Source organism: Cetorhinus maximus, chromosome 7 (genome assembly GCF_964194155.1).
Source record: "Cetorhinus maximus chromosome 7, sCetMax3.hap1.1, whole genome shotgun sequence".
Taxonomy (NCBI): Eukaryota; Metazoa; Chordata; class Chondrichthyes; order Lamniformes; family Cetorhinidae; genus Cetorhinus; species Cetorhinus maximus.
The window spans coordinates 21,856,502-21,883,669 of NC_135885.1; the positions used below are offsets into that span (position 1 = coordinate 21,856,502).

Here is a 27,168-nt window from a genome sequence, read left to right on the forward strand (position 1 = left end):
GTGTGTATGTGATTGTATGTGAATGTCTGTGTGAGTGTGTGTGTGCATGAGTGTGTGTAAGTGTGTGAATGTGAGTGTGATTGTGTGTGTGTGTGCGATTGTGTGCGCGTTGGAACATAGCTTGTCAAACTTTTCTGGAGTAAGCTAGTTCAAAATGCCTCTGACTCTCCTGAAGATTCCATCTTCTTTCACTTTCAAGGAGTTGGCATCTCATCTAGTGCTGTTTCTGGCAATCTTGAAATAGTACTGGGGTACACCTCTACCTCCTCCTCCATCCAAAGAATTTCCAAGCATCATTATGCATTCTTGGCTGAGAGCCCAGACATCCATTAGTCTGTTGAAACAGCTGCACACAAAGGAAAACTTTGCTTGATTGACAGTTCTTTCTCTTAGGTCTATTTTGTCAATTGCACAATGTTTATTTACACAAGATAAAGAGGTGTCAAGTGGTTGTTGTTTCTGCTATTGAGAATATAAAGGTTTGGTTGATTGACACTTTAATAGGGCTGTAGTAAAAGCAGATTTTTAAAGAAAATTACGAATGAATGACTTTTAAAAATAATTCTCACACATGCCATTGTTGCTGTAGGGTTCATTGGTTCTGCACATAGTGTATACTGGGTAAATGGGCATGGAGGTGCCATAGGTTGGCATGGAGGGTGTGTGGAGCCATTGGGGGCGGAGGGGAATAAGTTGGATGGAGGGTATGAGGGGCCACTGGGGGTGGGTGGAGGGGCATATGTTGGCATGCAGCGTATGGGGCAATTGGGGGTGGGTGGAGGGGCATAGGTTGGCATAGAGGGCATGAGTAAGACCATTTGAACTTACCCTTCAAAAGGTTCTCTCACCCAGACTATAGTTCATGGTACCTCTAAGGGGTTGTGAACCACAAGTCCCTGAAAAGCTGGCCTGACTCCATGAAAATTGCAGGAGGTTAGGAGATGCCTATCTCCACAATGGACTGGTCCGCTTGAGAGTGCAGGGTGCAGACTTGCAACTCACACCAGCCCACACCCTTATCCCACGCTGATGAAAATTGGGGATGTCGGGAATGCGGTCAGGAATCCTGGAATTGGATCCCGTCAAACATTTTCAAAGGTACACAGAGTCTCCCAGACTCCATAAAAATCCAATCCATTGAGTGAGAATATGGGCAAATAAAAAGAAAATATATCCAATTTTACAGAACTTTATTATATCTCTTGGAAAAATCTCAACAAAATAAATAACTTTAAAATGGAGGGATTGTTACGCTGGAACTGATGGCTATTTTGTGCACAGCAATATGCCACAAAGCAGTAGAATAAATGGCCAGCTAATCTGTTTTGGTGGTGAGAGAAACAGAAAAGGCAGGAATTAAACAACAGATCAATTGGAGGAGGGGCAAACACCTGAGACACCAATGAACTGTCTTCATTCTTTACAGATACTGGCTAATCTTTTGTGTCTTTGTAACATATCTATTTTTGTTCCAGGCTTGTCTTTGGCAGGTTTTCCTTTTCATTTTGATGGTTTTGGTTGTCTTGGTTGGGTGAGGAATGCTGGTCAGAATGAAAGGGAATCTTCTCCTCTTCTTTGAGTAATGCCTTGAAGATTTTGTTATGCCCGCCTGTGCAAGTGTACAGGACTATGGCTTAGGTGTCTCATCCCGAAAGACAGCAGGTCTGTAACCAATGATTAATTTAATTAATGATTCCTGTATTTTTTTAAATTACAGTTAAATTAAGAGGAGGAAGGTTTTCCTTTTGATAACAATGGTTATAGTGGTCTTCTTCGGTTTCTTAAAATTCTTACGGTCTTATGTATCATTGTTTGATCTCCTCTGTCATTGCACATGGGAACTCAAGACCAATTCCAAGAAATATCTCAGAATACTGCTCCCATGCTTCTGCCACCACCAGTCAGTTTAACTACAGTGGTGGGGAAGCTTGTAGAAACTATTATTCGTGATAGAATTAGTAGTCACATGGAAAAATGTGGGTTGATTAGGAGTAGCCAGCATGGATTGCAAAAAGGGAAATCGTGTTTAACTAACTTGATGGAGTTTTTTGAAGAGGTAACAGAGAGGGTAGGTGAGGGTAATGCTGTTGATGTAGTGTACATGGACTTGCAAAAGGCTTTCGAGATGGTGCCACACAACAGACTTGTACGAAAAGTTATAGCTCATGGAATAAAAGGGACGGTAGCAACGTGGATACAAAATTGGCTGAATAATAGGAAACAGCGAGTAATGGTCAATGGATATTTTTCGGGCTGGAGGAAGGTTTGTAGTGGAGTTCTCCAGGGGTCGGTATTAAGACCCTTGCTTTTCCTGATATATATTAATAATCTAGATCTTGGTGTGGGGGGAACAATTTCAAAGTTTGTGGATGATACAAAACTTGGAAGCATTGTAAACTATGAGGAGGACAGTGTAGAACTTCAAAAGGACATGGACAAATTGGTGGAGTGGACAAATAGGTGGCAGACGAAGTTTAATGCGGAGAAGTATGAGGTGATGCATTTTGGTAGGAAGAACATGGAAACACAATATAGAATAAGGGGTACAATTCTTACGGGGGTGCAGGAGCATAGGGGCCTTGGTGTATAAAAGCAGAGCGGACCCGCGGGGGACAATCGGGAGCTGAGTTAGAATGGAGAGACAGGTGTTATGTTGCAGCTGTGAGATGTGGGAACTTTTGGACGCTAAGGTGATCCATGACAAACATGTCTGCAAGAAGTCTAAGCAGCTTGAGGAATTCCGGATCGGGGTTATTGACCTGGAAGCCGAAATGCAGATACTGCGCAACCTAAGGGAGGGGAGAAATACCTGAATACTTTGTTCCAGAAGACAGTCACACCGCTTAGAAGAGGGACATCTGTTTTGGTCAGCAGTGAGGGACAGGAGGATGTGGCTGTCAGTGAGGCAGGTAATGGGACCAAGCAGGCAGTAGGGGAGGAGCCTCAGGCTTTGTAGTTGTCAAACAGGTTTGGGGTGCTCACAGCCTGTGTGGATGAAAGCGAAGTCTGCAAGGTGGATGAGCTGGCTGACCATGGCACTGTGGTACAGGAAGCCGTTCAAGCGGGGTGAGCAAAAAGGAATGTAGTGGTAGCAGGGGATAGTATAGTGAGGGGGATTGACACTGTTCTCTGCAGCAAAGAGCGAGAGTCCAGATGGTTTTGTTGCCTGCCCGGTGGCAGGGTTCAGGACATGTGCTCAGGGCTGGAGAGGAACTTGCATTGAGAGGGGGAGGACCCAGTTGTCGTGGTCCATGTAGGTACCAATGACATAGGTAGAACTAGGAAAGAAGTTCTGCAAAGTCGGTATGAGGAGCTAGGTACCAAATTAAAAAGCAGAATCTCAAAGGTAATAATCTCTGGATTATTATCTGAGCCACGTGCAAATTGGCATAGAGCAAATAAGATTAGAGAGATGAATGCATGGCTCAAAAACTGGTGTGTGAGAAGTCGGTTGAATGAGTGGGCAAAGATCTGGCAAATGGAGTTTAATGTGGGAAAATGTGAAGTTGTTCACTTAGGCAGGAAGAACAAAAAAGCAGAGTATTACTTAAATGGAGAAAGCTGCATAATTCTGAGGTGCAGCGGGATCTAGATGTTCTAGTACATGAGTCACAAAAGTTAGACTGCAGTTACAACAAGTAATTAAGAAGGCTAATGGAACAGAATCACAGGATCACAAGTGCAGAAGAGGCCCTTCGGCCCATCGAGTCTGCACCGACACGTGAGAAACGTCTGACCTGCCTACCTAATCCCATTTACCAGCACTTGCCCATAGCCTTGAATGTTATGACGTGCCAAGTGCTCATCCAGGTACTTTTTAAAGGATGTGGGGCAACCCGCCTCCACCACCCCAGGCAGTGCATTCCAGACCGTCACCATCCTCTGGGTAAAAAAGTTTTTCCTCACATCCCCCCTAAACCTCCTGCCCCTCACCTTGAACTTATGTCTTCTCGTGACTGACCCTTCAACTAAGGGGAACAGCTGCTCCCTATCCACCCTGTCCATGCCCCTCATAATCTTGTACACCTCGATCAGGTCACCCCTCAGTCTTCTCTGCTCCAACGAAAACAACCCAAGTCTATCCAACCTCTCTTCATAACTTTAAAATGTTTCATCCCAGGCAACATCCTGGTGAATCTCCTCTGCACCGCCTCCAGTGCAATCACATCCTTTCTATAATGTGGTGACTAGAACTGCACACAGTACTCCAGCTGTGGCCTCACCAAGGTTCTATACAACTCTAACATGACCTCCCTACTTTTGTAATCTATGCCTCAATTGATAAAGGCAAGTGTCCCATATGCCTTTTTCACCACCCCACTAACATGCCCCTCCGCCTTCAGAGATCTATGGACGGACACACCATGGTCCCTTTGTTCCTCAGAACTTCCTAGTGTCATGCCGTTCATTGAATACTTCCTTGTCAAATTACTCCTTCCAAAGTGAATTACCTCACACTTTTCAGGGTTAAATTCCATCTGCCACTTATCTGCCCATTTGACCATCCCGTCTATATCTTCCTGTAGCCCAAGACACTCAACCTCACTATTAACCACCTGACCAATCTTCGTGTCATCCGCAAACTTTCTAATCCTACCCCCCACATAGTCATCTATGTCATTTATATAAATGACAAATAATAGGGGACCCAGCACAGATCTCTGTGGTACATCACCGGACACTGGCTTCCAGTCACTAAAGGATCCTTCTGTCATCACCCTTTGTCTCCCACAACTAAGCCAATTTTGAATCCATCTTATCAAATGACCCTGTATCCCATGTGCATTTGCCTTCTTTATAAGTGGGACCTTGTCAAAGGCTTTGCTGAAATCCATATAAGCTACATCAACTACACTACCCTCATCTACACACCTGGTCACCTCCTCAAAAAATTCAATCAAATTTGTTAGGCATGACCTCCCTCTGACAAAGCCATGCTGACTATCCCTGATCAAACCTTGCCTCTCCAAGTGGAGATAGATTCTCTCCTTTAGAATTTTCTCCAATAGTTTCCCTACTACTGACATGAGACTCACTGGCCTGTAGTTCCCTGGCTTCTCTCTACAACCCTTCTTAAATAGCGGAATGCTATCCTTTATTACAAGAGGGATTGAATATAAAAGTAAGGATATTATGCTTCAGTTATACAGGGCATTGGTGAGACTGCACCTCAAATACTGTGAGCAGTTTTGGTCTCCTTATTTAAGGAAGGATGTAAATGCATTGGAGGCAGTTCAAAGCAGGTTTACTAGATTGATACCTGGAATGAGTGGGTTGTCTTATGAGGAAAGGTTGGACAGACTGGGCTTGTTTCCACTGGAGTTTAGAAGAGTGAGGGGTGATTTGATTGTAGTATATACAAGATCCTGGCTGGCCTTGACAAGGTGGTCATCGAAAGGATGTTTCCTCTTGTGGGTGAGTCCAGAACTAGGAGGCACTGTTTTATAATTAGGGTTCGCCCTTTTAGGACAGAGATGAGGAGAAATTTTTCCTCTCAGATGGTTGTGCGACTTTGGAATTCTCTGCCTCAGAAGGTGGTGGACGTGGGGTTCATTGAATATTTTTAAGGCAGAGGTAGATAGATTCTTGTTAGGCAAGGAAACCAAAGGCTATCGGGGTTAGATGGGAATGTGGAAATCGAAACACACGAAGATCAGCCATGATCTTATTGAATGGCGGAGCAGGCTCAAGGGGCCGAATGGTCTACTCCTCTCCTATTTCTTATGTTCTTATAGATCATTGAAGGTGGCAGGACAGGTAGAGAGAGCAGTTAATAAAGCATACAGTATCCTTGGCTTTATTAATAGCGGCATAGAGTACAAGAACAAGGAGGTTATGCTGAGCTTATATAAGACACTAGTTAGACCTCAGCTGGAATATTGTGTATAGTTCTGGGTGTCATACAATAGGAAGGATGTGAAGTATTGGAGAAAGTGCAGAAGAGGTTTATAAGAATGGTTCCAGGGATGAGAAACTTCAGTTATGAAGATAGGTTGGAGAGGTTGGGACTCTTCTCCTTGGAGAGGTGAAGGCTAAGAGACGATTTGATAGAGGTGTTCAAAATCATGAGGGGGGCTGGATAGAATAGATAGAGAGAAACTGTTCCCACTCATAAAAGGATCAAGAACTAATGGGCACAGATTTAAAGTGATTTGCAAAAGAAGCAAATGTGATGTGAGATAAAACTTTTTCACACAATAAGTGGTTTGTGTATGGAATGCGCTGCCTGGAAGTGTGGTGGAGACAGGTTCAATCAAGGCATTAGATGATTATTTGAATAGAAACAATATGGAAGGGTATAGGGAAAAGGCAGGGGAATGGCACCAGTCCATAATGCTCAGTTAGAGAGCTGGTACAGACACGGTGGGCAGAATGGCCTCCTTTTGCACTGTAACAGTTCTGTAATTCTGTGACTTGCCATGATCTTAACAATGGCAATTCCAACCAAATTCCAGAACCAAGTAATGTCATCAGGAGAAGCAGAGCTCGAGGTAAGGGAATGATTGAGTCAGAGCTCACAGATGTAATTCAGCCCCCATTTTAAAGTCATTTAGTCTGTCATTATTTCAATATTTCCATTTTGACTTATTATGTTCACATTTAAAATGGACACTTCCTACGTAAACTTATTACATTGTGATTCATTCTCCCCTCACCTTCAGTGCATCATAACTGGAGGACAGGTGCAGTTACAGTGCAACAGGTTTACCTTGGTGTTAGCCTTGACTCACTGGTAGCTGTCTTGACCCTGTATCAGACGACAGTGGGTTAAAAATCCACTCTTGAATTTTTGCTTTAATTCTTTCATGAGATGTGGATCCTGGGGGTTACCATTGACCAGAAACTGAACTGGACTAGCCATGTAAATACCGTGGAATGCTGTGGCTACAATAGCAGGTAGAGGCTAGGAATCCTGCGACAAGTAACTCACCTCCTGACTCCCCAAAGCCTGTCCACCATCTACAAGGCACAGTCAGGAGTGTGATGGAATACTCCCCACTTGCCTGGATGAGTGCAGCTCCCACAACGCTCAAGAAGCTTGACACCATCCAGGGCAAAGCAGCCCACTTAATTGGCACCACATCCATAAACATTCACTCCCTCCACCACTGATGCACAGTAGCAGCAGTGTGTACCACCTACAAGGTGCACTGCAGGAATTCACCAAGGCTCCTTCGACAGTACCTTCCAAACCCATGACCACTACCATCTAGAAGGACAAGGGCAGCAGATAGATGATGGGAACACCACCACCTGGAAGTTCCCCTCCAAGTCACTCACCATCCCGACTTGGAAATATCTGGCCGTTCCTTCACTGTCGCTGGGTCGAAATCCTGGGGCCAGAATCTTTGGCTCGGCGAGCGGGGGCGGGGACTGCTCACTGGCACGTAAAATGACACGTGGTGATGTCGGGCGTGTGTCCCGACGTCACCGTGCATCATTCCGATTTTCAGTTCAGCGCGCATGCACCTGAGTCGACTGTGTGCCCACCGAACTGTCAACTGTTAAGACCATTTAAAAACTAATTAAACCACTTAACATTGTTGCCCGTCCAACCTTAAGGTTGACGAACAGGCGAAGAGCCCAGGCGGCCTTCACATTTTTCATGAAACCTCATCCAGGGCGGGATGAGGTTTCATGAGTGATCTATAAATGAAATAAAGATTTTCATTAAAATTCATAGACATGTCCCAGCTCATTTGACACTTTCACATGAGGGGACATGTCCTAAATTTTTCTTTTATTAAAATTTTTGAAACTCAAACTGATCTCCCTGAGGCAGCTCTGTGCCTTAGGGAGATTTCTGCGCTCTTTCTCGCACATGCGCAGGCCCCGACTCAGCCTACTCCCCCCGCCCGCACAGGGAGCACTCAGCGCTTCCAAGTGCGCGTCATTAAGGCCCGCCCACGTAAAATGGCAGCGCGTAGTCAATTGGCTGCGTGTCCGCCCACGCCCGCTCATACCCAACCCCCCTGACGGGGAGAAAATTCTCTCCTGGAACTCCCTTCCTAACAGCACTGTGGGTGTACCTACACTACATGGACTGCAGCAGTTTAAGAAGGCAACTCAAGGGTAACTTGGGATGTGCAATAAATGATGGCCCAGCCAGCGAAGCCCACATCCCATGAATGAATAAAAAAAATGTTTCTGGTCAAGCCAGCATTTATTGCCCATCCCTATTTGAGAAGATGGTGGTGAGCTGCTTTCTTGAACTGCTGAAGTCCATGTGCTGCAAGTACACCCACAGTGCTGTTAGGAAGACAGCTCCAGGATTTTGACATGGCGACAATGAAGGAATGGCAATATAGTTCCAAGTCAGAATGGTGTGTGACTTGGAGGAGAACATGCAGATGGTGGTGTTCCCATGCATCTGCTGCCCATGTTCTTTTTGGTGATACAGGTTGTGGGTTTGGAAGATGCTATGGAAGGAAGCTTGGTGCATTGCTGACATGCACCTTGTAGATGGTACACACTGCAGTCACAGAGCAGCAGTTCTGGACGGAGTGAATGTTTAAAGTGGTGGAAGGATTGCCGATCAATTGGGTTGCTTTGTCTTGGATGGACTTCTCTGAGGCCAACAATGTCAAAATTTGGAGTTTTGACAGCTCACGTGGCATGACTGCAGTTTTTCTTTTTGGACGTCACCCTTGAGTGTTCTAATGTTCCAAAAGGCAAAATTTAAAGGTTTCTTTCTTTGACCACAAAGATGGTGATCCATCAGGGTGTGGTTCCCCAGCCAGAAGAAAGTGGGACAGCTTTTTAAAGCTCCTTTTCTAGCCCCGTTCCCATTTGGGTTGAGCAGAGGGTATCCTGAAGAGGACTGCTCAGTCACAGATGCTGCTGCCAAAACACACTTCTGTCCTAACACAAATATCCAATGATCTTCTTGCATCTGTCGCTTGACTAGGGACTCCCAGGTTCACAGCCCTGTCCTCATCACCAATTCTCCATCGACACAAGACTTGGCAAAAGGACCCTGGTAGAAGCCTGCACATGACATTGTTTAACGTGGGGACATTGGGGGACTGTCATTGTCCACATGATCTTGATTGCTCGGTGGTCAGATTTCGGTGTCATGTTGAACCACAATGACCAGGACCACCTTGCCGCTGCAGCCCTCTTACTTCTTCACAGCCGGTGAGATGCACAGTCTTCAGCCTTTCCTGTCTACTGTTGTGCACATTCTTACACCTGCCCCTAAACTTGATGCCATGGGTGGCCTACCAGGAGCAAGGAGCTCCCAACAGCATTACTCAACGGATCGTCAGAGCGCAAAAGCATCTCCACCATATCAAGGTGGTGATCCATGCGGAATGAAGAAAACTGTAAACAGCATATGAAAGCACATTTCTTGAATTTTTAAGTGTTCAAAGTTCTTGCCTTCGTCATAACTGCCATCTCTTTGCATAACATGGTGCAACCTGAGAGGAATTGCTCATTCGGGGAGCCGGTGCAGACAAGATGGGACAAATAGCCTCCTTCTGCGCTCTATCAATTTTGTGTGATTTCCCAAATTGTTGAAAACATTTGTCCCGTGACTGATTTCAGTCACAATTCAAAAGGTTTCTCTTTTCTTCATTCGATTTTCAAGTGGGTTTGTTTTTCTTTTGAAAGTTCATGTTTTAATGTTAAGGCATGAAACATTCAAAACAGAAACTTGAAAATCGAATGAAGGCACTTGCTGAATTCGTGTGCTGTTTGCTTTCAGGGTGTGCACATGCAAAGTTGGAAAGTTGCACAAGGACTTTGGCCAGGCTGAGCTCTTGCTTTGGGAGCTGAGCCTGGGGTGGGCGCTGTCCCTTTAAGAGCCGTGGGGTGGGGTGGGGGGGGATGGGGGTTGGAGAGGCTGACACTTGCCATGCGCGGCGCGGTGCAGGCTGGGAAGCGCCAGCGGAGAGTCGCCCTCACATCAAGATGGCGGAGCGGGGAGGCCAGGAGCAGCGGCGGCTGCAGCAGCGACAAGAGCGAGGCCCGGGCCAGCTGGAGTATTAGACAAGGGCCACCGAGGAAGCGCGTCTCGCCGCCTTTCAGAGCCGTTGCCCCCCCGAACTCCTCTGGAGCGACATTAAAATCTCCAAAAGCTCCCCGGGGGGGGGGGAGTGAGTGAGCCGGACATATACACACAGGGACAGAGGCTGCTCGGTGCGGGGACACACACACACAGACAGACAGACAACACCCTCCCTCCCCCCCCCCAAAAAAAAACACCCATCCACACACCGGGCCTGGAGAGGAGGGAAACCCAGGCTGAAAGGCGACCACCTCCACTTTCGTATGAATTCCGCCGAGGCCAGCTCGGAGTGTGCGCCACCAGAGGCGAACGCAAGGTCGGTGCTAGTTAAACCCAACTCCTTAAGCTCGGCCCCTGGTCTCCTTCCCCCCACCCCCCCTTCCCTTGTGACCAGGACTTGGGGCCTAGTCTAGCTCTGCTTCTTAAGCACACAGGCAAAAAGGGCTCTGGTAGTTTAGCCCCGCTGCTTGGCACTATTTAAATGGTCATTTTTAAAATTAATTGATGTTTTTTTAAAATAGTAATTTGTTGCTTTGACATTAACTTTTTTTTATGGTCAGTAAGTTGTTTGATTTATGTTTTCTGTATACCTAAACTTTTTTTTTTTAAAAATATGATGCTTTCCTGGACCAGAACTTGCTCAGCTCCTGCTGGGTTTCTTGCTGAAGGGTCACAGGAGACTCCCAAGAAGTCTGATTGCTTTTTGGAGGGCTGGCAAATGGGGTTATTTTGCTCCAATAGAAAAAGAAATGTTGGAAATGCTTAGCATGTGTGGCAGCATCTGTGCAGAGAGAAACAGGCCAGTGACCCTTCATCAGAGCTAGTGCAGATAGTGGATCTGAAACGTTGGCTCTGTTTCTCTCTCCACGGATGCTGCCTGATCTGAGTATTTCCAACGTTTTCAGTTTATATTTTAGGTTTCCAGCATCTGCAGTACTTTGCTCTTCTATTATATGCTCCATGCTGGGCTTTTGTATATGTGCTTAGTTTCAATTTAAAATGAGAAAATATTTATAATTCGATGCAAATTGTAATTTTTCTATTAAAGCCAAATTGTGTGAATAGAAATAGTATATTATTACAGGTGAATTGGTGCAAATTTACTGGAAGTTTTGACATTTTTAAACTTGGAAGTGAAACTAGGGGCCATGCGCCAATAGAATATGTCACTGTTAGTTCAAGGTATTATTTGTGTATGGGATATTTTGCAGTACATGTGAGGTTTAAGTCTTTTGGATGTTGCTGTCTGGATATCACATAGGGCCAGGTTCAAAGAAGCAGTGCTGGTTGCATAACATGAATGACCAAGTTGTGTGTAATTGACAAAGCTGTGGGGTGTAAAGTGTATCATACTGTACTGAAACCTTAGCTTTTGATGGGCTTTGTAAATGAAGGCAAAGAGTTCAAAAGTCAAGAAGTTTTGCTAAACCTATATTAAAAAAGTTTGACCCCACTGTGACTATTGTTCCCAATCCTGGGCATCACACTTTAAGAAGGGTGTGAGGCTTTGTAGAGAGTACAGAGAGACTTACTCAAATGGCTCCAGGGATGAAGGATTACAGCAAAACTGGTTGTTCTCCTTGGAGCTAAAAAGCCTGAAGGGATTGGATGGTGATTAACATTTATGGAGGGTTTAAATGGAATAAATAAAAACTTTCCAGTGGCTGAATGATCAATAATTGGGTAAGATTTAACTTGGCAAAAGAACCAGAGGTAACATGAGGAAAAACTTTCCACAAGACTGGTTAGAATTTGGGAATCACTCCCTGATAGTGTACTGGATAGAGATTAAAATTAGTGCTCAAAGAGAATTGGATAAATACTTGGAGTAAAAAATTATAAGGAGAGAGTGGGAGGGGGTGTGTGATAGGATTAACTGGATTTCTCTTTGAAAGAGCTGGCGCAGACACGATGGGCTGAATGGCCTCCTGTGCTGCACTATTCAACGATTTCAGCTGAAAACGTTGATGAAAAGTTCCCCAGTTTTGAGTATGTTACATAGAACCACCACTTGTAATATGTATTGGGAGGCTTGTATTTTGTAAATTAGTTTCTTTTTTTGAAATCATGATTTGATTAGACAGTGATTGCAGTAGTGTAAAATACAAATGATATGTCATTCATGTTATCCAGTCATTTCCACCTGTTTAAACCTGGCACTTTAGGTCCTGTACAGTACACACTCTCCAGGAGCATCAAATGTAGTTCCCAATCTTGTGAAGGAGTGTGATTGTGTTGCTGTAAAAGGCTGCAGGTGTCTAAATGTCATCCTAAATATCGGATTGCCCCAGATAGCTTCAGGATGTAGTAAATCAATAATTTTAATAAAGGTTGATTGATGAGAGCAGTGGTATGTTGGTTGATTTTAATGATCAAATGTGAGTATTGACCTGCATCACTGAAACTACCATCACTTGCTCAGTGGTGAGAAATCCTCTGTTTTGCAGGTGTCGTATACCAACAATGAAGTAATTATTTCCACAAATTGCTTCTGGAGTTTTGTCATTTCAAATTTGGACTTGGTGCACCATGTAGAAAAATATAATCATAAAAAGGGGTCTTTCCCTAGAAATGGAATAATTTCTTTTTCTGGAAGCAGTGATGGATCAATGGGTATTTTCTACCTAATTTATTGCAAGGGAGTAAATTTATCGCAGAATTGGCTATAATGATTATTCTGCTTGCATTGAAAATAACTTTGCTATGAATTATTCTGTATTTAGGTCGTAAACACAGTAGAGTTGCCACATTTAGTTGGACTAGTGAGTTCTGATCACATACATTTGCACAGACAAGACCAGAATACCTCAGATCGGCTGTCCAGATGGTGAAGTTATGTAAGTTTATCTCCTCCTTGGCTTAGCACCCAACAGACCAGGAATGTCCTAAGTTGTAAGCCGTCTCTGCTAGTCAGTGGTAGGGGACCACTGCTGGTCATGAAGTGGAAACTTCCTGTTCCTGATTCCTATCCATTGACCCCTCCAGAAAATGTGCACATAGATACAAAATTGGATTCTAATAATGACCCTTGTACACTCGAAGTCATTTCTGTGGCTCACACCTAAGCAATTTAGATAAGGTACTGAAGAGTTGCTGAAGAGAAGAAAATGGGGGTAGAGAATAGGGGAATAAAACCTCAGTGGGAATTACATTGTCTTGTGACTTAACATTTCAAGTAATATTGAAATAAATATTCAGGTAATGTGCTGGTCATACACTAAAAATAGCATTCTACTCATAGCTCCTAATTTTTTTAACTACTTTAATACGGTAACTTTTTGTTTGACTTTTTTTTGCGCTGAAGAACGTATTGAATGTTCTGTGGTAAAGTTTCAAATGTAACTGCAGCTTTTAAAATTATTTATAGAACCGCATTCTGCCAGGGCTTACCATTTTGGTCAGACAGGTTTGATTCATTTTGTTAAATTTGAGTTGATTGTTATGCATAGATAAATAGCATCTGTGAAGAAGGCTTAATCAAAATAGAGGTAACAACTTTTGGTAAATAAAAGCTCAGAATTAGAGAACCTCAAAGTTAAAGTAATTTAATATTCGATCATTGTTAATTTAGAATGAACTGTAATGTGCAGCTGACTTCAATCTCACTAAAATCCCATTCTAGGAACATTAAAAATGCCAACAGCACTGGGCACATTCTTAATCACGAATGCTGCTTGTGCAACTGAAACAATCCGCGTTACACCCTTAGTTTTGTAGCATACGGCTTCTAAGCTGGAGTCTGAATTTCCAAGGGTAGAAATTCTACTAGTTTGTGCTGGAATCTGGATGAACTAGCACAAAAGTTTGTGGAATTTAAAACGTATGCTACATCCAAAACACACTGGTGCTCGTGCTTTCTGCCATCTTTTCTGCTCGTTGAAGATTCAGTATTCCTAAATCAGGCTCTGCACGTAAATCCGATCACCTCCCCAGGTCAAAATTGACAGATTTTGCTCCTTGCACTGATTCTGGGAGGCTCTTCAAATTGCATTCAGTTATTTAGGTATGCAGGCACCAGTCGGCAGGTTTTAAAAGAATATTTAATTTACTAAGGAACTGACTAGTGGACACCAATTAGTTTATAAAACTATGAATCATTTAAAGTCACTTTCAGTGATTTTTTTTTTAAAAGTCCGATTACTTGCAAGTGAAAGTCTGAACTCACTTAAAATGTCTTTTAGTGATAAATCCATTTTCAGCAATATTAATAAAACTGCATCAGGTTACCGCTTTTAAACATATCAAGGAATACTTTTCAGTATGGGGGAAAGGAACAAAATCCGTTCTAATACTCTGCCCGATTGTCTGCGTTTTGGTAGATTTTGTGCTTGTGATTATGAGGACGCATTTTAGCAGAAATTTGAACTGTGAATGTGACCTGTGCAATTTCAAGTGTATTTTCCAGATTGCATCCAAAGTGGAAACTATACCCCCTAGACTTTAAACTTCTTCTGTATCTCCTTACACTAGGAACGTTACTTTAAAGGATTCTGGAATGATGTACCTGAAATGAATCAGTGCAGATGAACTTTTTTGAGTACTGAATGTCTTTTGGAACTTGCACGTTTGTTAACTACTCTCAATGATTTTTCTCCAGATTTCTAGATTGGAAGGAAGTTCCCTGGTGACTTTATAAATTTACCCCATATAGCTGAGCTATATAGACCAAAAAGGCTCTGCATCCGAGCCCAAATCTGTGTTGAGTTAGGTGAGTCTGTGCCGGGGAATTGGCTGGGATCCTACAGTTCACCTCAGAATCAATGGGTTAGGAAAATGAAAATCAGCTCAGCCTGACCATTATCTGTAAAACCCTACTGAACACGATTGTCAGGTTAAGATTGGATAGGTTCAATTTCAATAGCCACTTGGTTGAGCTGTTCAAAGGTGTCCTTAGGACTGTACCAAGAAGTTGATGCTGTCAGGAACAAAGCTGAGAAAAGTGACAAAGAGAAAAGCAAAGTGGAAATTGCAGCCTGTAACCAGTCACTCCACATAAAGTACCTTTTGTGGGTTTTTTCAATGGGGATCTTGGTTTGATTGCTGATATCCTCTATTTAGACTCTTCGGCTTATTGCCGAGTCGATACCATGAGCTTCTAACAGAGAGATGTGCGATAACCAGATTTGTGTTGTATCATTTTCACAGACCATGACTGCAGTATTGAAATGTCCCGAGTAAGGCCTCCTGTGCACCATAACAATTCTATGAAGTATTGTTTCTGAGCAGCCTTTGAATTTAGCCTGAGCGGGCTATCAAAATGCTGATCTTTGGTAGGAACGTGAAAATGTACATAATCAGAAAATCCCAGTGTAGTCTATCCAGTTGGTTTCATTGACTGGGAAATATAATTTCCAACAATATTGCTTTTATGCCACATATCAAATTTTTCTCCACATACTATTCAATTCTCTCCCAGATTTTCTAGTACAATATTTGTCGAAGGAATTATTTCTAATGGGCTGCTTGTGTTGAACTAGTGTAACTCATTTCTGCTTCCGTAAATCAACCCTGAAAGTACTATTATAACTCAATTTTGCATTTTTTTTATTCGTTTGAGATTTGAGCAGTAGCATAGCTATCATTTAATCCCTAATTCCTCTTGAGAAAGTGATGGTGAGCCGCTTTCTTGAACTGCTGAAGTCCTTGTGGTATGGGTGCACCCACAGTGCTGTTAGGAAAGGAGTTACAACTTTTTTTGACCCAGCTACAATGAAGGGAATGGTGATTATAGTTCCAAATCAGGATGGCATGTGGCTTGGAGGGAAACTTGCAGATGGTGGTGGTCGTCCCATGCACCTGCTGCCCTTTTCCTTCAGTGGTAGAGGTCACAGGCTTGGAACGTGCTATTGAAGGAACTTTGACGAGTTGCTGCAGTGCATCTTGTAGATGTGCACAGATAGGGGAAGGAGTGAATGTTTAAGGTGGTGGATGGGGTGTTGACCAAGTGGGCTGCTTTGTATTATATGGCGTAAAGCATTATTTGACAACGGGGGTATTATTGTACAAAGCAACTAATGAACTGAAGCACATGCAAGAGAAAGCAGCTAGAAAAAAGGTTGATCAGAGGCTATCTGTCTTAGAATGTTGCCAGTTTATTTTCTCAAACTCTTGTGGTTACTGAGGAATAAGTCTAGTTTGGAGAGTTTTTCTCATGCTGATTAATGGTCACTAACAAATGTTTTATCAGCGGGGGAGAAATATCCATGCATTGTTGCCCAGGATTTTCTCAGTCCCACTCACGTGGAAATTGTGCTGTAATCTACGCCTTTTTTATGCCAGTTTTGCCAATGGCAATGTGGATGAAATTATCTGATCTTTAGAATCATTAAACAAATGAAACTCAGCATAAATCGGAAGAGAGCGCAGAACCCGCATCATAATTCTTTATAGAAAATTATGGTTTGAGCATCAAACTATTTGTGCACATTAGGCACAATTTTTTAAAAAATGCTATTCGGTTTTTAAAGTCATGCATCCTGATGCCATAAAATGTATTCTGATACACAATGTGCTGAGCTGGTCTTGGTGAAGAAAAAAGCAATCACCAGAAGTTTGGTTTCTAGTGTGCCTAAAATTTTGGGTATAAATTTATAACCATTTACAGAATTGGTGTAAATACAGGAAAGTTGAGTTGTCTGGACTTTTGGGGACAGAGCTAATGATGGAGAGAGGGGATTGGCAGAGGTTCACCTTAATTGGCACAAACATTCAAAAACTGTAGTGTAAAATGACAGCAAACGTTATGCAAAGGAGAATTTCCTCAGTCTTTTGCTGAACATCTGTATCATGCTGGTAATCTGACACAAGTTTTGAAGAAATTCCTGGCTTGTTAGTTATTGGAGCAGAGGGTGGGAAATGAATTGAATTATGAGACACAGCAGCACCTCAATAAAATTGTCACTTGTAGCTGGGCAAATGGGGTGAAACTATAAATGCATTGCTCTTTCAGATCAAATGTCATTTTAATGCCAGTTACCCAGGATTTTTGTAGTTGTTTGTGCTTATGTGTGTTAGAGTTACTAGATTATACTTCAGTAAATTTCTCATGACATTGCTGAGTCAGTCAGATACTGCGTTACAAGGAGATAGACAGACAATATTCCGTTTTTAAATTGAACTAACGCACCATCTTGATTCTGAAATTTACAGGCAGCTACAACTGCCGCCTGACATCACTGGGTTTCCGTTCCTTAAAAAATGGCTAAATCCAAGTTGTAGCAATGGCTTTAAACACACAGGCTAGGTTAGCAGCTTAAATATCAATGTTCCATGCTACACGGGAGCCTCACCATAGGAGACCTGTTAGTATCTTTCAAAATTAGAGTTCTGTTAGCATTCATACACCAGCTGAATTTTGCTTGTGTTTTAAATCCAAGTCTTTTGAATTGTAGCTCTGCAGCTTTCAATGCCTTACAACCGAACTAGAGAATATGGGCCCTTCGCGTGCTGCAACATAATTTGGTTTATCTTGATGAGGATGGATGTTGTGGGTAAGAGAAACTTAGTGGATGCAAAAGTGGAACATGCACAATTGGGAATAATCGCTAAGCAAGCCACTACTAACCAGACAGTGAGCCAGAGGGTTGCCTAGCCTCCGCTCCCCAATCCCTTATCAGGGATATTGAGGCAATCTGAAGGGGGCAACAGCAATAACTTTACGTTAAGAGGTAACTCAATGAAACAGCCGTGCCCTGAAACAGCATACTTCTGCTTGTTGAATTTAAATATGCTTTGGCTATAAAGCAATCTTTCCCAGTGCTAGGTGTAAATATTATGGGTTTGTAAAAGTTGCAACATTAACTGGTGTGTTTTCTCCACAGATGCATGCCTGACGTACTGAGTCTTCCCACATTTTCTCTTTTGTTTCAGTTGCAGTTGCTGCTTTTGAGCAACTCCCGTATTGCTGCTGGCACACTGATAGCTGATCCACAGTTATTAGGCAGAGAACCTCAGTACAAGAAGCCCCAGTGCACCTTGCTTCAAGTAAGGGCAGATCTACAATTTGAAACGGAGCACAAGTTAACAAATAGCGAGTCATTAATCTTGGGTACTTCGTGCATCTTGCCTTAGTTTAAGGAAACTTGAGCTTACAATTGTGGAGAGAGAAACAGAGTTAACGTTTTGAGTCCGTATGGCCCTGCTTCAGAGCTGTTTCTGTCTCCACAGATGCTGCTAGACCTGCTGAGTTTTTCCAGCATTTTCTGTTTTTGTTTCGGATTTCCAGCACCCGCAGTATTTTGCTTTTATCTTGAGTTTACAATTGTTGGCTCCATATGTATTCCCAAATAGCTCGGTGTTTATTAGCTAAAAGGCAATAAAGATAGGGAAAACCAAAAGGAATTTAATCTGTATCTTTAATGGAATTGTTGATGGTTTGACTGCTACTGGTAAAATCTCTCTTATACCCTTGTATATTTCTGCATTGCTGCCCCCGCCCCATGCCTGCCCAGAGTGTTATAAAATAAACTGGATTCCTAGTATTTTGTGATGCTTCAAAACCCAATTATCTGCTAGACTTGAATCAAATTCTGCAGGTAACGAATGTAGATTATGCAGTGCATTACAAAGTAATCGCATATTTATACGTTAGAGTGTGAACAGCATTTTTAGCTTTATCAAAAAATATTAAGTTTGGAAAACAGCACTTAAATTTAAAGTACCCAATGAATTCAAGTTTGGAAAACAGCACTTAAATTTAAAGTACCCAATGAGGAAGAGAACAGACAGAGCAGAAGATGAAGTAAAGACTGTAGCAGCCAACAGCAGATCGGAAAACCTGTTGCAGGCAACCAAGACGTAGTCAGCCAGCACTACCAGTCACTCCCATTAGAAGCAGTAAAAAGAGTTTGGGTTTCTCAATTTATGGGAGCAAGAGCAATAGAACAAAAAAGTTGGCAATTTTGGGATAGACAGTGGGTGAACTGAAGGCTACAGAAGAGACATGAGAGACAGGAATAAGAGAAATACCATTTCCAACCGGCTTTTACAGTAAGTCTCTTGTTTAATAGAGCTTGACTCACTGGTAGCATACTCACCTTCTGAGTAAGTTAGTTGTGATTTCAAGCCCGATTCCAGAACATAGAATGGGCTGACACTTAATGGGGATGATTTTGGAACGAGAGATTAAATCAAGGTTTTGTCTGCTCAGGTGGCTGAAAACAATCCCTTGGCAATACTGTTCAAAGAAAAACAGTTTCCCCCCAATATTTATTCTTTAATATACAGGAGCAATGGATTCACTGGTCATTTATCTCAATGCTATTTGTCAGACTGCTGTGCACAAATTGCTTGTTGAATTTTATTGACGCACAAGCTTTTAGTTTCATAGAGGTCTTTCGCAACTTCAGGGTGATTCAGTTTTTTTTTTCCCTTTTTAAGTACAGGAACCTCTGAGTCCAAGACTTTCCTAGTAACTGAGATTTACTGCAAAAGCCACCTGTATTTCTCATGGTTCTCACCTGATTTTTTTCCACAATTCTTCCGCTCTTACCAGCTCTCCTGCTCCTCATGCTGCAGGGGACAAATTGTGATACAAATTCATAATTCATTTCCTATCTCTGAAGGCAAAAGTTTGCAGATACTAAAGGTTAACTGCTGTTGGGTGTGCCATTTGGGTCTGGCCATGAGAAACCTAAGCTTGGTTGCTATGTCATCGGTGCAATTTTAGCTTTGTTGGCCTGAATGAACATTCCCTCATGTTGGCAAAAAGTCCATTGACTAACATGGTTGTAAATATGTAGAAACTGCAGCTGCAAATTGCTAAATCCACCTTTTTGTTTAGATGGGAGACTTTGGCACAACAGGAGTGGCATCATTGAATGTCTTGTACTCCATTTACAATCAGATATGCCAGATGGGAAACTGACAGTTCAGTTCAAGAAATATTTTTTAAAATATATTCATTCACGGGATGTCCCTCACCCAGAGAACATTCTGTGCCCTTGCCACCCTCAGTGCCTTCCTCCAAGTGATGTTCAACATGGAGGAGCACTGACTCATCAGCTGAGAGAGGGCGGTACGTGGTAATCAGCAGCATCCCCCATAAATTCCCATTCTTCTAAGCTCATTTTGCAAAGGTTTGAGAGTTCTTGTAGCTTTGGAAATTGGTAAATGGTTAGTATTGGTCTGGATTTTGTGGTTGTAATCGTGGCAGAACTGTCAAATGTTCACCATCACTACAACTGTGAGGTGTCAGCTGTGGCTCAGTTCATAGCACCCTCGCCTTTGAATCAGAGGGTTGTGGGTTCATGTCCCACTCCCGGAAACCAAGAACTGTGATTGTACTCAAAAGAGTTGCAATCTGTGACTGTTGATAACTCGAAAGAGTATCACTACAACTGTGGAACTGACAGTAACCCCTGTCATCCACACAGGCAGGTAAACATGAATCCAGAAATAGCTATTGGTGATGCCTTGCTCCTCTAGGTGTGCTGTTAAAGTTCTCGCAGATGACCAATCTTTAGAAATCACTGAATTGACAAGAACTTTGCAAAAAGGAATGTAATATTGTTAACAGAGCCCTGAAGAAGTTATGCCTTGTTAATGAGGTATAACTGGATTTTTAATTGTGTCCTAAGTCATAATTACTGCTGAAGAGCCTCTGGCCCTGTTAAACTAATTTTATATTTGTGTGGCATCAATTTTTTTCAGTTATGATTCTATAGTTTAATATAAAAACTATTTTAAAGTTTAAATTGTGTGTTGCAATCTTTATCTCGGTTTGTCAAATTCCTAAAGGGGAAGGGTGATTAATGCATTTGACCTCTGGTTTGCTGTCTGTGAAAAGACTTCAGTGTGCTTAGCCTGCTTAATAACATCAGTGCTGCAAACCTGGAGATCCCCTTGAATCAGCATGAAATTCACGCAACAGGTATTGTTAAATCTTTGTGGGCAGTTTTATTTGAGGTCTGTCGCTTCACCGCTGACTGCAAAATCCGAGCTATTGTATTGCAAGCTTATCACAAGGAAGTATTGGTTTGCAATCTATTCATGTTAACTATGATTCAGTTTTTAATGATTAAATTCCTATTTTGCTCTTAATTATGTTCCTTAATGGAAAACTTCAAAATGCAATGCGTTGAGGTACAGACTACCTTCAATCCATTAATCTACAATGGATGTCATGAATCATTAGAATTTTGTCCATATTTGAAAACTAATTGGATGCATTGTACAAACTGGTTTTAATTCACTGAGTTCAAGTATAAAATCAAGAATAAACAGCTGATAGAAATCTGGAATTGTTAGTTCACCGAGATATGCTGGTTGTATTATTTCATTTCTGCAGTGGAAGCCTTGCACCTCTTGGGGACTGGCCTTCTCAAGTTAAAAAGGTCCTGTATGGGCAGTTTCAATTCAGTTGTAAGCAGGCATGGACCAAAATGAAAATGGGTGCCTAAAATCCTCACCACTACAGTTGAATGCTCTAGTAGGTTTAGGGCAGAAGCATATTTGGTGCAGAGTAGATGAATTTTGCTTGCTACCCTCAGAGTACCCAAAATTTTTTTGAGCCTGTAAATTGTCCATTATTTTAACAAGTAGTCACTTGCATCTTTCACCTTTCATATGATTGTCACGTTTTGCATACAAATTGTACACCGAGAACACTGTACATCACAATGTATAAGTCAACTCAGTGTATAAAATGCCCCAATTTTTTCAGTGCCAAAAATCATGCTTTTGCGTATACTCGATATGTAAGTCGACTGCGCTTCCACCCCCCACCCCCCCATCCACCTTTCAGCTACAAAATTCTATGCTTGCATTAGTAGTTGGCCTCAATTTTTCACCCCAGGAATGCATATTTTATTTACCTTACACTGTAAATTGACACATGGTATCAAGCAGGCGATACAGGTTGTCTTGCAAAGAAGGTGCACAGGAGTTTAAGATGAGCCCACACAAAGCCGACTGCGCAAGGCATGGGGAGCGATGAACTGGGTCTTGCAGCACAACAAATGAAATATGAATCTGCTTTCAAATTGAAAGTCATAATATTTTCTAACTTGTCAAATAATTGCTGCAGCAAGGAAATATGATGTTAGTGAAAAACTGGTGCGAGAATGGAAAAAGGAGGAATTCGTCTAGAAGAAGATTCCCAAACCAAATGTGCCTTTAGAACAGTGGCCAGCCACTGGCTGAATCTTGAGAAGCATTTATCAGAATGAGCCCTCAAATTGTTGGAATGGTTACATCATTACCAGGAATGCAATGTGTATATACGCAATTAAGTGGTGCAAATTAAACCAAGTCCATCAAAGGTTTCAAGCCAATTGCAAGTTGGTGTAGCCACTTTATGGAGCGGAACAGTTCAGTTTTGTGTAGATGATCAAGCTTGCTCAGATTACCAAAATACCTTGATGCCAAAATTACCAGTTTTCAGCAATTTATTAAAAGCTGCAAAAACACACATGCCCATTAACTCACATCAGCAACATGGCTGGCACACCCTTGAGGTTCAATATGTCCAGCAGCCAAACTGGAGTGGAAAGTTCTGAAAGCTGTCCTAACAAACGATAGGACATGAGAAGAAGAGATTCGTGGTGATACTAGCTTTCATAACCAACGGAACAAAATTAAAGCCTATGGCAATTTTCAAAGATAAAACCATGCCGAGCATCAAGTTCCCTACAGGAGTTTTTGTGCATTGTCATGACAACGGTTGGATGGTTGAGGATGGAGAGTTGTTATGGAATTCTCTACCCCAGATGGCTATGGAAGCTCAATCATTGAGCATGTTCAAGACAGAAATCGATAGATTCCTGGATACTAATGACATGAAGGGATATGGGGATAGCATGGCAAAGTGATGTTGAGGTAGATGATCAGCCTGGATCTAATTTGACTGGCGAAGCAGCCTCTGGGCCAAATGGCTTACTATTGTGTTCCTATATTACGGCTTGATAATGTGTGGTATAGGCATCCTGGTGGCCTATATAAGGAATGCAACTTATTAGTGTGGGACATGTTCAAATCCCATTATAACAAATGAGATTAAGAAGTGCTTGCAAAGAAATAACACCCACATTGCAGTTAAAATGGTCGGTTGTGGGGGGAAGTCCAACATCCGCAGTTCAACCTTTGGATGCATGCTTCAACAAACCATTTAAGGATTATGTTGACGCTGAACGGAGTAAGTTGACGGAGGAAAAAACCCTGCGTGAAAATGTGTGCTGCCCTGCTTGATGTTTTGTGTGGTTTCGTTACCAAATCATGGAGTGCTGTTAGTGCATCAAGTGTCATCAGATCATTTAAAAAATGCAGAATATCCAAGTCAGTGTGTGGAGAGGAAGATGATTTGTTCTGGAGGGATAATTCTGAAAGTGAAAGGGCCACATCTGATCCATAGTGAGATCATTATGATGATGCCATAGCCAAAATGACTCAATGAATACAATAACGCTTGGCATCGGATGCCAAACAGAATGAATGTGGTTTTGAAATGTTTTGTTGTTAAAGGTATCTTCGTAGAATTAATTAATTCATCCAATGAACAATGCCACAATATGAATTATCGGTGTTACTTTATTTTCAAAATGGTGATCGCTCGCACCCACACTGGCAGTTCACGTTTTATACTGTATAAATGCGTCCCCGTTTTTTTAGAGTTCTTGGGGATTTCAAAGGTCATCTTGTATTCTGCATTCTATGGTGAATGGAAATTTCAAATAATTGCTATGGTTAAAAATTCTTTATGGGATTAATTTATTTATTAAGTAGCCCTTAATACCGGTGATGAATGGACTAAACGAATCCTCTGCTTATAGTCACTGAAGCTGATGCAGAAATTACAGGTGGCTGAGTAGGATGGGGTGTTTGAAGTCGATCATTTCCTGCAAGCACTCTGGGCAAATTTCTGCTGAACTTAGATATTTATATTTAAGTGAGATATCACATTAATATGACCTTTGAAAAATTGCATTTGTACAGATAGTCAGTTAGAATATTACAAAATTGTAATGAAGTTCAGGCATCCTCTGGGCAATTAAGTTTATCTGTGTGGCAGAAATTAGTGAGATACTATCAGTAGTTTACTTTTGTTTAGGTGTCAGCTTTGCTCAGTGAATAGCACTTGCATCTGAGTCAAAACGTTGTGCAGTCTAGCTCCATTCCAGAAACTTGAGCACGCAGCCTTAGCTGACGCATCAGCACAGTGCTACCCTGTTGGAAGTGCCATCACTCAGATGAGACATTAGATGGCAAACATAGAAGATTCTATGCCACTATTTGAAATAGAGCAGTGTGTTCTGTAGGAGTCCAGGCTAACATTTATCCCTCAACCAATACCAGTAAAAACAGTTTATGGTCATTGTTTTTGGTGAGACCTTGCTGTACACAATGGCTGCTGCATTTCCCAACAATACAAACAGTGACTGAACTTCAAAAAGTACTTGACTAGCTCTGAAGCACTTTGAAACATGATGAAGTAGCAAAAGGAGCTATAATATTGTGAAATTCCTGCTAGTTCTGCAACTACCAAGCTAGCATTCTAGAATAGTTATGCCAGCCCAACACGTGTTTTGTTTCAATTTGTTTATGGCATGTGGACGTCCCTGGCAAAGCCAGCATTTGTTGCTTATTCCTAATTGCCCCTAAATTGTTTTTCTTGATCGTTGGCGATTATTGCAACCCAACTTTTAATTAATACAGTTAAAGTAAGTTTATGATCCATAGATGAAGAGCAAAGGAAAATGATTTGACCTTTTTCGTTCTAGCTTCATCTACATGTAAATATGTAGTGTAGCCGGAAGTGAAGGGTAGAGAACAAAATCTTTAGTTTCAGCTAGTTTAAGTCTTGAAGCTTGCAGTTGCTTGTGGGAATATCCCAAGTACAGACAGACAAAATAAATAACATCTATTCTTAAATGAAAGATTTAACCTGGAACGTTTCAAGATTTTCCATAAGTTATAAAGTTCTGAGAATGCAAAATGATGTCAGCTTATACAAAAAAAATGATTTTTTGAGTTCTGTTTTATCCAAAATGGTTCATTCTCAGGTAACGTGTTTCCCCAATTCCTCAATCACGGCCACACCCTTTTTTTAGCTTTGAACCTTCTTACCCATCCCTAACCCCCCCTCCCCCCTCGCCCTCCCCCCCCCCCCCCCCCCCCAAACAACTTTATCTTCCTCTGACCATTGTGCCTGCCCCCTCCCTTTGTCCCATCATTGATGGTTGGGCAGTGAGTTGCCTCAACTCTATTATAAAATTTACTCCTAGATTTCCTCAGTCCCTTCACTTCTCTCTTAAGACCCCCTTCAATCCCACTACTGACCAGGCTATGGTCATTTTCTATTTTTCTATTCTATTTTTCTAATGCCTAGGAAGCACCCTGGAACATTTTCTTATGTGAAAGGCACTGTATAAATGCAAGTTCTGTTGTGAACGGTGGTTTAACTATTCAGTCACATCTTGCTGTTCCAGCTTTAGTTTCACCTCTTCGCTATTTTGTTTCTTACTATACTCTCGTAAACTGCTTAGAAATATATATCATTTTTGTTCAATTTTTCTGTCTTTCATTTCAACTTTTGTTTCTTACTATTATCTAAACAAACCTGTGGCACTACCACGATGTGCACTTTATGCTGTTACCATTGATTGAAGGGAGAAGGAGATCAGAGGCTGTCATAACACTCAGCAAAGGCTGAGATCTGGGACAACTTGATATACAGTTGTGACAAACTAGAAAGTTAGGACAGAACAGGACAGCTGGGCCTGGGACAAATTGGAGAGCTAGGATAGAGTGAAATATTGCAAGGTCAGACAAGGTAAAGGAGGCAAATATGTATTTGTGTTTTGCAAATGTTCTATAAATAGCACTTTAAACACCTATTTCATTAATATGCTGTAATAAACCATGTAACCTTTGTTAAAACAGTGTAGTTACAAACTTCTATATGAAAATAGAATAATTGGAAATTTCATTCACTCAGTACACAATGTGCTGTGTGACACTAGGCATCCACATTTTAACATTGTTACAGTACATAGTAACTCAAGGATTTAACTTAATTGCCATTTTGATGACAGTTCTTGTGGTACCAGGACCAGTAATGAGACATCTGTGAAGTGTACAAGTTCAGAGGGTTGCTTTATGGTTGCCTTCTGGAGAAAACTTAATTCTGTAGAATTATTTGCTGGTTTGCCAGCTACAGAAGATTTGGATGGATTAAATCTAGCGATGGGCAAATTATACAGGCAGTGTAGAGGGAATGGATTGGATTTTTTTTTTTGACCCCACCCTCCCTTTACATTCAATGAAGACGACTCGGAAGGAAGGTTTATGAAGTGAAGCAAAAATGACTTTCGCAGAAAGCAGAGGAATTTGTACTGATGGTTTAAATCTTGAGGATAAGTCAAGTCACTACATATATACTTGGGCATATGAAACAAAGCTATCATCTCTATCCCAATTTCAATATTAAAAGAAAGAAAGCTCCTTTGAGTTTCATCCTCCTTTGGATAGAATGTTTTGTATCATGCCCAGACAGTCTACTTTCAGGGCTCGGCCTAAACTCATTGCTTTGAGCTGCATATAAAAGCCCTGATTTTTGTGGGTCCTTCGATTGTAAAAATGCTTTGCAACTGCATTCTCTCGTGATCAAAAATTTGTGGTATGAAAGGAATTGGAGCACAGCATTCTATTTAGTTATAGCACGCTGGCGTAACATTGTGCTGTCACTGCAGAAAAACCTTCCTAAAATGCTTTTGAAGTTTGGAGACATTTTTCTTAAGGTAGAAAATAGGATGCATGACAGGGAATGCAAATTGTGATCTAAATTTTTATCTTAAGTCTGCCCAGTTTACTACTCAGTAAATTGCCTCTTCCAAGCCATCCTTGTACTCATGCTGCACATAATCTTCAGATTAAATACATGGAAGTAACCATGTCACCAATTTTTCATTTATCACAAGTTCATTGTTACATTTGGAATAGCCTGTGCTATTTTGCTAATAACTGCCATAGAATTTGGAGTCTTACCTACCCAAGGTCTGAACCTCCCAGCGTAAACAAAATCTTCATCTTGCTGTGGTAAGGATAAAACCATTGTAACTGGTTTTGCCTCCACCAGGGATTAGTCAAAAATTCTTGGTACTGTTGCCAGCAAAACCATTCTTAGTTCCTGTCAGAATAAAATCTAGTTCCATCTCCTTTTA

General features: G+C 41.7%; 1 protein-coding gene and 1 long non-coding RNA gene across 4 annotated transcripts in view; one reads left to right on the plus strand and one right to left on the minus strand.

Moving 5' to 3' along the window:
• On the minus strand, positions 1–27,111 carry LOC144682634 (uncharacterized). Its single transcript, XR_013577080.1, has 4 exons — positions 26,993–27,111; positions 19,471–19,522; positions 17,850–18,007; positions 1–346 (listed from the first exon to the last, which is right to left on the minus strand). It is a non-coding gene; the product is annotated as an uncharacterized LOC144682634 (long non-coding RNA).
• Positions 9,874–27,168, plus strand: part of ube3a (ubiquitin protein ligase E3A) — a 59,334-nt gene continuing 42,039 nt past the window's right edge. Inside the window, exons 1-2 of one of the 3 annotated variants that reach the window (XM_078545155.1) lie at positions 9,874–10,328; positions 12,736–12,849. Coding sequence is in view for 1 of the 3 variants with exons in the window: in XM_078545153.1 (XP_078401279.1) it covers positions 10,276–10,328 (53 nt within the window). In the remaining 2 variants the exon portion in view is untranslated. Of the gene's footprint in view, positions 10,329–12,735; positions 12,850–17,881; positions 17,996–27,168 lie in introns of those variants that run through there. The other 2 variants (XM_078545153.1, XM_078545154.1) reach the window with 2 other exon arrangements.